The 13,707-nt window shown below is 39.7% G+C and overlaps 2 protein-coding genes across 4 annotated transcripts in view; both read right to left on the bottom strand.

The window, feature by feature from the left end:
• LOC122981346 (nuclear factor 7, ovary-like) overlaps positions 1-13,707 on the bottom strand; it is a 504,535-nt gene that overhangs the window by 50,507 nt on the left and 440,321 nt on the right. The window lies entirely within an intron of this gene.
• The window catches only part of LOC122981338 (E3 ubiquitin-protein ligase RNF123), a 147,791-nt gene that overhangs the window by 24,396 nt on the left and 109,688 nt on the right, over positions 1-13,707 (bottom strand). For 2 of the 3 annotated variants that reach the window (XM_044350020.1, XM_044350021.1), the window contains exon 37: positions 11,087-11,328. The exons of the other annotated variant lie outside the window; for it this stretch is intronic. In XM_044350020.1, the coding sequence (XP_044205955.1) occupies positions 11,087-11,328 (242 nt within the window). The remainder of the gene's footprint in view (positions 1-11,086; positions 11,329-13,707) is intronic. 3 annotated transcript variants of the gene reach the window in all.

The raw sequence follows: 13,707 nt of genomic DNA, 5'->3' as shown, positions 1-13,707 counted from the left end.
CGTCTAAATTCATGAAATGAGTGCACGAGGAGTGAGATAAACACTGAGTCAGATAGATAAATTACAGTAATAAATCATCATCATCAAACATTCTCATGTAAATAAATGTCTTGTGGTAGCTTTTAGCATGCTGTGATATGATGTAGCTGTGAATCAACCTATAAACAATTCCTGGAAACTTTTATGTGTCCAACAGAAATGTTACACATCACCGTTAATCAATAATGATGTTTTATGATGTAACAACGCTGTGGTTCAGGTCTGCTTAGGTTTAAAGATGATGGTTTGGGTTAAAATGATCACTTTAAGAGATTTAGGGTTAGGGTTTAGGGTTAGGGTTTAGGGTTAGGGTTAGGGTTTAGGGTTAGGGTTTAGGGTTAGGGTTTAGGGGTTAGGGTTAGGGTTTAGGGTTAGGGTTAGGGTTTAGGGTTAGGGTTTAGGGGTTAGGGTTAGGGTTTAGGGTTAGGGTTTAGGGGTTAGGGTTAGGGTTTAGGGTTAGGGTTAGGGTTTAGGGTTAGGGTTTAGGGGTTAGGGTTAGGGTTTAGGGTTAGGGTTTAGGGTTAGGGTTAGGGTTAGGGTTTAGGGTTAGGGTTTAGGGTTAGGGTTAGGGTTTAGGGTTAGGGTTTAGGGTTTAGGGCTAGGGTTAGGGGTTAGGGTTAGGGTTTAGGGTTAGGGTTTAGATTTAGGGTTTAGGGTTAGGGGTTAGGGTTAGGGTTTAGGGTTAGGGTTTAGGGGTTAGGGTTAGGGTTAGGGTTTAGGGTTAGGGTTTAGGGTTTAGGGTTAGGGTTTAGGGTTAGGGTTTAGGGGTTAGGGTTAGGGTTTAGGGTTAGGGTTTAGGGTTTAGGGCTTAGGGCTAGGGTTAGGGGTTAGGGTTAGGGTTTAGGGTTAGGGTTTAGATTTAGGGTTTAGGGTTAGGGTTAGGGGTTAGGGTTAGGGTTTAGGGTTAGGGGTTAGGGTGGATGTTTGTCAGACTGCTGTGAGTCCTTCACTCTGTTTGTTATTTTATAAAACTGATATTTGATAAAATGCAGGTGAAACTGATCACAAGCAGCAGATGTTAATGAACAAAACACCACACAGGAAGTTCAAAGACAAAATGACAGTCAGCACACTTCCTGGCTGCTGAAACACATCTTTATATATAAAGCAAAGAACCTCTGTCTGTATGTATGTTTGTCCTTCACATATCTTGAGAATCATTCATCTGATCGACTTCACACTCGGTGGCTGCGTTGCTGGGGACACAAGGGAACGCAGTCTCGAATTTGGTGCAATTTGGTCACTCAACGTGTTCGATATTAATAAACTTGGAATAAACAAGCGATCAGCGAGCGGGGCGGGGCTTCTGGGCTCTGCTACTGCACGTCATGATCAGAGCTGTACAACCTGCCACGAGAGAGAAGAGACGATGACATCTCGCTTTGTTTGATAAAGTTAAAAGTTTGGCTTTGTTGTGAGTTTCTGACTTATTTTAAAAAAGACAAGAGAAAAAGAGAGAGAGAGAGGGTGAGAGCATGAGCGAGCGACAGAGAGAGAGACTCCGTGAATGACAGAAACACGTTATTATCTGATTGTTTCACGGCGGTTTTGTTCTGAAGCACAAATAAACAACCATCAAACACTCAGCGGGTGATTTACTGAGGAGACAGATGCTCTTTTGGTGCAATTTGGACATGCAACACATTTAATATTAAAAAACTTTGAATAAACAAGCAAACAAGCAGGGCTGTTTGATACAGACACCATCACATCACAGTGGGGCGGGGCTTCTGGGCTTCACGCTTGGCGCGTGTACTGCTGAGGACCAAAGGAAGTGCAGCGTCGAGTGTGAAGCTCTTTGAACATGCGAAACATTTAATGAGCTTTGAATAAACAAGCAAACAGCCAGCAGTGAGGTCTGTTTGATATAAACACCGTCACATCACAGCCGGGCGGGGTTTCTGGGCTCTGATTTGCTGAGCAGGACAAAGGCGAGCACCCCGCTCGGTTAAACTACCCGAAAGAGAGAAAACAGAAGCAGAGGCAGTAAAACTAGCCAATAGGAGCGCAGATACATTTGATTGGCAGCAGAATCAACCAATAGAAGGCTGTAAACTGCTTCTACAGTTCAACCTCAGTTTAGTCTCACTGGTGAAGTCTCTGTCCAGATTAAAACCATTTAATTTAATGAATCCTTATTGTTTTAATTGATACTTTTATCAGTTGACACATATATGTGTGGTTCTCGAGAAATAAGCAATCAGCCCGTTCCCGTCTCACTGCACCAGTAAGATCAATAAAGACCTAATCATCATTTGTCTCTTCTCATGTCTTCAGTCTCGCTGTCTGTCTGAAATAAACTGTCACTAAACATCCCAACAAACTACTTTTGTTCTCTTCTGTTACGTTTAACTTCCTCTCTGCTGCTTTTATCCCTCTCCTCTCTCTCCTCTCTCACTTTATTGCTTTTGGTTCGTCTTTCCAACCCCCTCCCCCCCCCCCCCCCCCCCCTCAGATCCTCTTTCAGCGTTGGAGTGCAGCCCAGTCTGGGCTGTGATATTGGCTTGTTGGAGAGCTGCCATGTTGATCTGCAGTGAGAGATAACAATCACTACACATGATATCTGCAGGAAGATGGAGGAGAGACTGAGAGGAGAAGAGACCAGACTAAACAGAGAAACCTTCACCGTAAACTAAGAACATGCATAAAATAATGAAAATAAGAACCAGGGAAAGAAACAAAGAGAGAGGATGAACATTATAAATCTTTTCCAGAGGTTGTGATCTGCAGCACAACAAGCTGGTGAAGCTGTAAACAGAAGTGTGTTCCTGCACATGCTCAGTAGCGTCCGCCTTACACAGAACTACTCTCTGGAGACTGAAAACATGATGCTGTTATTAGTCTTTGGAGCCGTCATTATGGACACTGTTTCCCTCAGTCCAGTCATCTTTACAGCGGACGTATTCTGCTTTTTGTTGTTTTGTTGTTAACGTTGTTCACTCTCATATCTCAGATGTGATTCAGCTCCAACATGTACAGATGGATTTGAGAAGTTGACATTCTGAGTAAAGAAGGAGAAGAAGAAGTGAAATCCTGCTACTATAGTTTGTTTACGTAGCCTCCGGAGCCGGAGGAAGCTTCCTGAAGCTGACCAATCAGAACAGAGTGGGCTCATCAGGAGGCGGGGCCTTAAAGAGACAGGAACTAAAACGGCCTGTTTCAGACAGAGGCTGAACTGAGGGGCTGCATAAAGGACCAGTAGAAGATAAATAAGGAGTTTTTAACTGGAAATCATGCAAAGATATTCCAGTAGAGCCCCAGAATATAAATATAGAGCTGGACATGTGCTGAATATGTCTCCTATTTAAACACATTTTCTATTTCAACCTTTCCTTTTTTTTGCATCGGCCAGTTTGAGCTTTTAACATCCGACAACAACATTTAATTACTGACTGTGGCGACTCGCAGGCGGCTGAATGATGACAGCGGTCCGGGTCAGGTTGCAGTTAAATTTAGTTCCTGGTCCGGATTAAATCGTTATCAAGTCCGCCTCCTGAGTATGTAAGCACTATAATAACGTCACCTGATGTCATCATTACTGCGGCTGCTAGAGGGCGCCGTCACTGCAACACGGACACTTACTGAAATGACTCAATCTGATGTTTTCTTGTGTAAATCAACGTTAAAATGTGTTTTTGAGGTGGTGGTGTGACACTACAGTACTGATGTTACAGGTGTTACATGTGTTTATGTGTCACCTGGTTACAGATGCTTCAGTTTTAATATCAGTCAGAAGTGAGGAAACACAGTCTGACATCCTGACGCAGTCGTGACTCCGGCAGGAATGACGGCTCTTCTACATGAGTTTCATCTCTCTGCTGCTCGTCTTCATCTTCACTTCATCTGTTTATTAGTTCCTGCAGACTGAAGTGTGGAGGTTTACTCACACACAGAGAATAATCCTCAGTGATTCTACTTGTTGAAATTGAAAACATGAAAGATTGAGAGGTTCTGCTCCAATAATATGATAATAAATTGTTTTGTGTGGTGTGTAAAGCTTGTTAGCTGCCTGCTAGCCTCCACTGCAAACTGCTGATCTGTGAAATATTCACAATATTACTACCTGAAGAGAGATGAAATAAAAGCCTCCAGGTTGAGACACAGATGATCTGATCTTCCAGAGAAGCGTTTCTGTTCTCCGTCTGCATCGTGACTCATTTTCTATCAGTGTCTCAGTGTGTTTGTGTCTCCAGTAGTGAATGGTATTGTTGGTGGTAGAACTGGTGATGCAATGGACTGACAGCAGAGCTACGAGGCTAATAAACACACACACACACTCTGACTGTAACAATATATTCCTCACCATCACTACATGTGTGTTCAGAGTATCTGGATGTGTATAAAGGTCGTCTGTTTTCCCACGCTTCAGACTTCCATTCATTGACACCGACTCCTACTCATGCCGCCCCCCCCGGGGGGTCAGTTTGTTCTTGATTACGACCTCGGGTCATTCAGTCCTCTGATTGTCTTTAATTTGCAGATCTTCTGCAGTAAGAACGTAGTTTAAACAACTAAAATCTACACGACAAAGACTTTATCTAAAGATCGCTGCGATGACAGTTTCACCGATGAATCAGGCTGCAGATTTTATGTAGAACAGCTGTTTTTATTTCTCACTCGTGCACGTTCTGTTCAGATTTAAAATGTATTTGTTTGCTTTGCTGTGACGCTGCAGTAGATCTATAATCAACACTGAACCAGCAGCTTTCAGGCGTCCTTTAAAACTCTTATTCTTATTTCTACATGTTTGACAGTTGACAGGTTGTGTGTCATCAGTAACTGTAGTTGAGTGAGTGAATTCACTTCCTTTGTCCAAGAAGTGACTCTGACAATCACCAGGATGATAACGTTTCATCCTGACAGAAACATGAATGTCTGAACCGGAGCGCCGGTCTGCAGACATGCAGCTGTTTGTTAAAGCGCTGCGACGATCAAAAAACCTACTGAATGAAGTGAAATAATGAAATGGAGGCTGAAGCCAGAATGTGTTGCTGTTGCATTACAAACTGTACTATTTACTGTTGTTCCACAACAACAACAACAACAGCAGCACAGAAAAAAAAAAAAAGAGAGAGAAAGCAGCTCAGCTCTTCTCCCCCCGAGGAGCAGAGCCGGCAGCCTCGGACGCACAACACTTTCACTGATTTGCAGCTTTTATTTGGGTAAATAAACATCTGCAGCAAAAAACAGAGAGACTGGAGGTTAATGAGAGAGAGAGAGAGGGAGAGAGAGAGAGAGAGAGAGAGAGAGAGAGAGAGAGAGAGAGAGGATCATTCTCTTTTTCCATCTGAGCCTCTCTTTTGCCTCTAAAAACACTCCACACAGTCTCATCCATAATACATTGAGGGCTGTGGGGACTGGAGTGCCTCCACCAACACACACACACACACACACACACACACACACACACACACACACACACACACACACACACACACACAAACCAACAAAGCCTTGAGAATAGGCAGGATTCCTTCCCATGGTGCATCATTATGTCACAGAAACAATAAGAGACCTGGAAATGTTTCATCACGTTTTCATGTGTGTCGATCAGCTGTTGATGGTAAACAGAAATAAAGATTGATTTTTGTTTCCTCTCTGTTTGTTCTTATTTATATTCTTCTTATATTTAAACTGAAATCACAATAAATTTTCTTGCTGATTGTGCAGTAACAGCAGCGCTCAATATCTGCGTCCAACCTGACGATGTCGGCGCTGGAATTTGATTGGTCCAATATCTGTGTGGGCGGGCACTAACAATTGTCTGTAGTATCACTAGCAGTTAGACGTCATGTTTACGTGTCAGTGACGGCGCCCTCCAGCAGCCGCACTGATGATGACGACAGCAAAGCAGGAAGTCAGGTGACGTTATTATAGAGGGAGGAGTTGTTCACTTCCTGTTTACAACCAACACTTTTTCCACAAATATGTAAAAAAAAAAAACCTGTTAAGATATTTTTTGTTGTAATGATAAATGTAAAGAGCTGCAGCTCTGCTGAAACTACAAGAATCACATGACTCAGACGGACCAATGAAACGGCTTTAAATCTAAGCAGCTGCGTCTGCTTCTGATTCATCGTCTGGTCTGAAAAATGATAAACAACAGTCTTCAGTTAGCTTGTTGGGTCCGAGCAACACTTCACAATCTAAAGATACATTATATACAATACAATATATATATATGTATGTATGTCCAATAAAAACAACAATCATCACATTTAAGAAGCTGGAAGCAGAAAATGTTTGGTATGTTTGATCGAAACCATTAATCGATTATCAAATGAGTCCATCGCTCATCATCTTTCTTTACTTTTTAAAAAAACAGAAGTGATAATGTCCCACCAAATGATTGTTATATACATATGTTGTATATAACATACATATGTTGTATACATGTTATATATATATATATATATATATATATATATATATATATATATATATATATATATATATATATATATATATATATATATAACATGTATATAACATATATAACATGTGTATATACACATGTTATATATGTTATATACATGTTATATATGTTACTTCTGTTTTCCTGTATTTTATAGCAGCTTTTCCATTAATTTGATTTATTTTAATTCTGCTGATCTTATCTTCAGTTTTTACATGAATTATATTTATTTATTTTAAATTCATGTACTGTTGAGTATTTGTGTGTAAAAGTGTTTTTTTTATATGTGGAAGACTTTAAAAAAAAAGAAATATTTTTTACCATCTAAAGAAATATATATATTTTTTTACATTGCAGATTGATTTTATATCAATGAACTAATTGTTAGAGATCAAATTATAACTCATTAGATTTCTTGGTGTCAGTATTATGTTAGTATTACGTTAGTATTACGTTAGTATTACGTTGGTATTATGTTAGTATTACGTTAATATTATGTTAGTATTATGTTAGTATTATGTTGGTATTATGTTAGTATTATGTTAGTACTATGTTGGTATTATGTTAGTATTATGTTAGTATTATGTTAGTATTATGTTAGTATTATGTTAGTATTATGTTAGTACTATGTTGGTATTATGTTAGTATTATGTTAGTATTATGTTAGTATTATGTTAGTATTATGTTAGTATTATGTTAGTATTATGTTAGTATTATGTTAGTACTATGTTGGTATTATGTTAGTATTATGTTAATATTATGTTAATATTATGTTAGTATTATGTTAGTATTATGTTAGTATTATGTTAGTACTATGTTGGTATTATGTTAGTATTACGTTAATATTATGTTAGTATTATGTTAGTATTATGTTGGTATTATGTTAGTATTATGTTAGTACTATGTTGGTATTATGTTAGTATTATGTTAGTATTATGTTAGTATTATGTTAGTATTATGTTAGTATTATGTTAGTATTATGTTAGTACTATGTTGGTATTATGTTAGTATTATGTTAGTATTATGTTAGTATTATGTTAGTATTATGTTAGTACTATGTTGGTATTATGTTAGTATTATGTTAGTATTATGTTAGTATTATGTTAGTATTATGTTAGTACTATGTTAGTATTATGTTAGTATTATGTTAGTATTATGTTAGTATTATGTTGGTACTATGTTAGTATTATGTTAGTATTATGTTAGTATTATGTTAGTATTATACAGTCTCATTGCCTTGAAATATAATGTAATAATAAAAATATAAATATTATATTTATATATAATGTAATGTGCAGTCCAGGTGTCAGTAACGGACATTTACCCAGAAACCCTCTGGTACAGTTTATGTTGCATCATGTGACGTCCCGTCAGGAGGAAACAGGACTAAACAGATGAGAGGAGGTTCAAACTCATCGAGTGTGACCTCCACACACACACACACACACACAGACCAATCCTCCACATGATGCCATGCGAGGTGGTCATGGAAACAGCTTGTGTTCCCATGGCAACAGAGGAGGATGCCGTGGTGACCAGGCCATCCCCTCTGGTGACAGCTCAACTCTCCAGGACACCTCGCCTTTTTGCAGCCAACACACACACACACACACACACACACACACACACACACACACACACACACACACACACACACACACATTTAACGCTGTATCTCACTTCAGAAATCCTGCTACTCCTCGTTCATCCTGAATATCTGCTAGTGATGATTAAACATTGATGTTTTCACACAGAGAGAATGTGATTGAGGCGTCTGCAGAGAGACGGAGCTGCGTCGACGTGTCGCCTGTACACACACACACACACACACACACACACACACACGCACACACATGCACACACACACACACACGCACACACACACACACGCACACACACACGCACACACATGCACACACACACACACGCACACACACACACACGCACACACAGCGCTGCATGTCTGCATATTTTTACATAAAGCTGCTGCGCGGCTCGGCTGCTGTTCAGCCTCCATCTCTGTGTTTGAACTCATCGCTGATCCCTGAACGTCTCCGTGTGTCAGCCGGCTGTTCGTCTCTTATTCTTAAACGTCATTAATTGTTTGAATTTGTGGTGAAAAACAACGAAACTATGTGGAGACAAAGACTGAAACACGTGAGTGAGATTTCTTTCATGTTCACATCCAGCAGTTACGGAGCAACATTATCATTCATGTGGAGTCGTGTTTCTGTCCAATATTCACTCTCTTTTCATTCTGTTTTCACTCTCCACCAGCTCCTGAGGGAAATATCTGGCTCTTTATCTGCTAAATGCTCCACACACAGGTAGTGTTCAGCAGCTTTTTACAGCTTTTTCTCTGAAAATGACGCTATGAGACGCTGAGAGTGAACCAGAACAGTAAAGTTGCAGCCGGACAGATAAACAATGAGCTGAAACTCACTATAAAGCTCCGTAAAGCCGAGAGGAGCTGCAGAGTCACTGATGATTCTCACCATCACGTTACACACTGACAGCTCAGACTGTGGAGAAACATACGTTACAGATGCTTTGTGTGTTTTGTGCAGTCTCACCACCACAACATCTTCTTCCTGACTGACGTTATATTCACGTTAAAACGTCGACGCTGTGATCGGTGCAGACTCTGCAGACGCTGCTCTGATTTATCTGAGAAGCTCTAAATGTGTCTTTAAAACTCGTTTGGATTTTTATTATTTTATTATCAGTCAAGGTCGATGTTGTGACCTTCTCTTCTTTAGTTGCTCTACTGGAGAAACTCAAATCCTCCTCAGTGCTCCTCCTCTCACTCTCACAGATCCTTTCAGACTGACACTCAAGTCTTTTGTTTGTTTGTTTGTTTGTTTGTTTACAGTTTTTTGCTTTTCCTTTCTTTTTTGAATGTTTGTGTGTTTCTGGAGGGAGAAATGTTTGTTTGTTGTTTGTTTTTTTTTCTAATAAGAAAATGACTGAAACACATCCAACATGTCACATGACATTAACACAATCATTTGTATTGTATTGTACATGAACTGACTTCATTAGTAGTTATATTTTCTTTTACTTTGCATTTTTGGATCATTATGCACCAAAACAAAACAACATGTGGAGATGAGTCTCCATCATTCATCTGCTTTTTGCTCAATATATGAACTAATGTTGATAGATATAGATATATATATTTATATATATGTATATATGTCTATAGATAGATAGATATGTTTGTGTTTCAGAGGCTGTGACTGGCTTCATCACCGTCAGTCTGTGTCATAATATTTCACACTCAGCAGAAACAAACGTGAAGTGCAGCAGAAGACAAACATACGAGAGCAGAGCTGCAGCCCCGACGGATGCATCTGCAGCCCCGACGGATGCATCTGCAGCCCTGATGGAAGCATCTGCAGCCCTCGGCTCAGTGAAAGTCAAGACTAAATCACGTTAAGAACATAACGAGCTGCTTTTTAACCCTCTCAGGCCCAGAGGAACACTTACACATGAACCCAGTGGTCTGTCAGGCTGTCAATCAACGGATCATTCAGATTATTCATCTGAGGAGCTGCAGCAGTCAGTAGATTCATCGACTGACAGAAAAATAATCTGCAGCTATTGTGATGATCAAATAATTGTTTTATTAGACTTTTATTAAAGTTTATTCAGCTTCTGATGATGTCATCTTTTAAATCTCATCAATAAGTCTGTTGATCTTTCTGACTGTTGATCAGACCAAACGCTGAGCTCTATTTTTCACCATTTTCTGACATTTTATAGACAAAACAATTGATCAAGAATTTATAATCAGCAGATGAATCGATAATGAAAAGAACTGATAGTTGCAGCTCTACTCAGGAACCTTCTTACAGTCACTGAAACTGAGACTCCTGAAGACTCGCAGGAGGTTCAGAACATCTGAAGAAACTGCAGCAGGAACCAAAACTGCACATTTTATTACAGCCGAAGCTGACCAATCAGAGCAGAGTGGGCTCATCAGGAGGGCGGGGCTTAAAGAGACAGGAGCTAAAACGAGTTTTTATTCCAGTAGAGCCCCAGAATATAAATATAGAGCTGGAGATGTGCAGAATATGTTTTATCATTTTATCAGGATCCACATCATGGTTATCATATTGTATCTTTGTCTTATTGTTGATTTTGTTGTTGTTGTCTTCATGGTGTCTTGTTGGCGACACACTGACAGATGTCATAAATAAACTAATGAAATGACTTTTTCTCTAATCTTTTGATTTTTGCTGAAATATTGGATCATTTGAACATTTATTGAAATGAAAGCATGTGAGAAGTTTAGAGGGAAAAATCACTATTTGGTGGAGCTGTTAACAACTCATAGACATGTGAAATGTGACCCCGACTACACACTGCTTTTTGTAAGACGTCAAAAGACAAAAAGGTTGGAAACCACTGGTTTCATCTTTAACAATGTGTTGTATTTTAAAAGCTTGTTATATTATCCATTGTGTCAAATCTTCATCTGAAAAGTAACTAAAGCTGTCAAATAAATGTAGTGGAGTAGAAAGTACAATATTTCATCTGCAGTGGCTTCATGAGATCTCTGTCAGTGTTTATATCGTTGGTTTTCATGCTCTCATGTCTTTCTGCTTGTGTGAGACGTGTTTGACTCACATGCGTGCAGGGAGAAGTGTTTGCGCTCCGCAGGGCCGGCGGCTCCGGGGGCCGAGGGGATCGGCGAGGCCACGGACGACCCGAGAGACCCCACGACCGGACGGGCGGCGGTGGCGGTGGAGGTGAGCACGGCCGCCGAGCCGGAGGCCTCCCCTCCTCCTCCTCCCTCCCCCAACAGGTGCTGGATGGAGTGCAGCTGGAAGCAGGGGTCCGAGAGCAGGACGGACGCAGCCCGAGACACCCTGACAGGAAGGAAGGAAGAGGACACGCCGTTAGATTCATGCGTTCATCATTTCATCCATAAAACATCAAAAAAACAGAGAAAAACATTCATCAAAGCATGAGATGATGTCATCAAATGTCAATATTACACGTGTGATGATGTCACTGTGTGTTACTGCGTCAGAAAAGCAGCAAATTCTCACATTTGAGAACTTGGAGCATCAAACATTTCCTTAAAAAATGATGTCAGTAAACGTGATGACATCAGAGGTCGGAGGTCACGCTGAAGGGATGGAAGCAGTTCTTCTCTCGTCTGTCCGTCTTTACTGGTTCTGACATGTTGGAACCATCAGTCTCCTCCTGCAGCGCCACTCAACCCAACCTCTACGCATCAATCTTTAATATCTCCGCTCTCTCTCTCTCTCTCTCTCTCTCTCTCTCTCTCTCTCTTTTGTCTGTTTTTACTCCGACTCTACTCGCCCTCTTTCTCTCTTTTACTATTTTTGGTCTCCTCTCAGAGCTGAGCTTCAACGATGATGCAAGAAGCACAAAACAAAGACAGAGAGGAAGAATGATTCCACCGGCGACGAGTGTTTGAGGACTGTGTTGAAGTTTAAATAAAGACTCTGAGTTCACCATGAAGCCGTTAATCCATCCACAGAATATCATCTGAAACTACTTTAATAAACCCTCAATATTCCTCATCTGTCAGGATTTACTGTCGGCGTTGCTCTTGTGTGACAGTAATTTAATTTAGTAAAGAAGAAGAAGAAGAAGAAGAAGAAGAAGAAGAAGGAGAAGAAGAAGGAGAAGGAGAAGAAGAAGGAGAAGAAGAAGAAGGAGAAGAAGAAGGAGAAGAAGAAGGAGAAGAAGAAGGAGAAGGAGAAGGAGAAGAAGAAGAAGAAGGAGAAGAAGAAGGAGAAGGAGAAGGAGAAGAAGAAGAAGAAGGAGAAGAAGAAGGAGAAGGAGAAGAAGACGGAGAAGAAGAAGAAGGAGAATAAGAAGAAGTAGAAGAAGAAGGAGAAGAAGAAGGAGAAGAAGAAGAAGAAGAAGGAGAAGAAGAAGAAGGAGAAGAAGAAGGAGAAGAAGAAGAAGGAGAAGAAGAAGGAGAAGAAGAAGAAGAAGAAGAAGAAGAAGAAGAGGAAGAAGAAGAAGAAGAAGGAGAAGAAGAAGAAGAAGGAGAAGAAGAAGAAGAAGAAGAAGAAGAAGAAGGAGAAGAAGAAGAAGAAGGAGAAAAAGAAGAAGAAGAAGGAGAAGGAGAAGAAGAAGAAGAAGAAGGAGAAGAAGAAGAACAACAACTTTCTCTGCTTTCAGTTTTTTTTGTTACTATATTTTCAGTTTTTATTCACATACTAAGAATGAAAATTAAATCTAGTTTTGTTTTTTTGTTGTTGGACTAAAGAATGAAAATCAAACAACTTCCTGTTTATAAAAACAAACTTCAGATATCAAATAACATCTTAATGTTCAGCTGATTTTAGTCTTTAGAGGAAAATATTCATCCAGAGAATATTAGACTAGAAGAAAATTCATCTGCAGATATTCGTCATATCATCATTTACTTGTTTTTCATTTTTCACCCAAAAAACATTTGATGCTTCCAAAATCTCAGATGTGAGTATTTGTCCGTTATAATAAATTATATATTTTGGGTTCAAGGTCAAACGTAACAAACAGTTTCTGACATTTTTATAAACCAAACAATTAATCAAGAAAATAATCTGCAGATGAATCGATGATGAAAACAGTTGCAGCTCTGGAGACTAAACTATTAATTAATACTGGTCCAATTAATATTCATCACAACAGAAGATCAAAAATCCACTAATTTTATCCTCAAACCCTCAAAGATGTTCTGACGTGTCTGATGATACATGATGATACAGCAGTAAGTTGTAATAATATAACATTTATAAAGACTTTAAATGAACCTGCTTGTACAGCGTTATAAACACGTGTTATTAAAGGCAGATAGAAGGACGTGAACACTGACAGCAGGATGTTTGTCTGTATGACAGGCTGCTCCTCATCTTACTGTTCGCTCTAAAAATAACGTTTGTTTCATGCATCAGGATGTAAAAAGCTCCACAGACTCTGTGATGTTCTGCTGGAAGGTTGTAAAAAAAAAGAAGAAACGTTACACACTCCCACCTACACACACACACACACACACACACACACACACACACAGCCAAACGCCACCCCTGAACAGCTACCGTCCAATCACAGCTTAGCAACCGTAACCAGCCACAGCAGGTGTGTCAGTGATGATCATGGAGCTGCTGTCTGTATCTACACATACTGTATGTTTTCATGACATATAATATGAATATAAAACTAGACGTTAAGCTACCAGAAGATGAATTAATAAATATATCGGCCAGATAGGCAGGCGGGTC

This window comes from Thunnus albacares, chromosome 4, assembly GCF_914725855.1.
Source record: "Thunnus albacares chromosome 4, fThuAlb1.1, whole genome shotgun sequence".
Taxonomy (NCBI): domain Eukaryota; kingdom Metazoa; phylum Chordata; class Actinopteri; order Scombriformes; family Scombridae; genus Thunnus; species Thunnus albacares.
The sequence above is the reverse complement of the archived record's forward strand: the minus strand, read 5'-3'. Positions and strand labels throughout refer to the sequence as shown.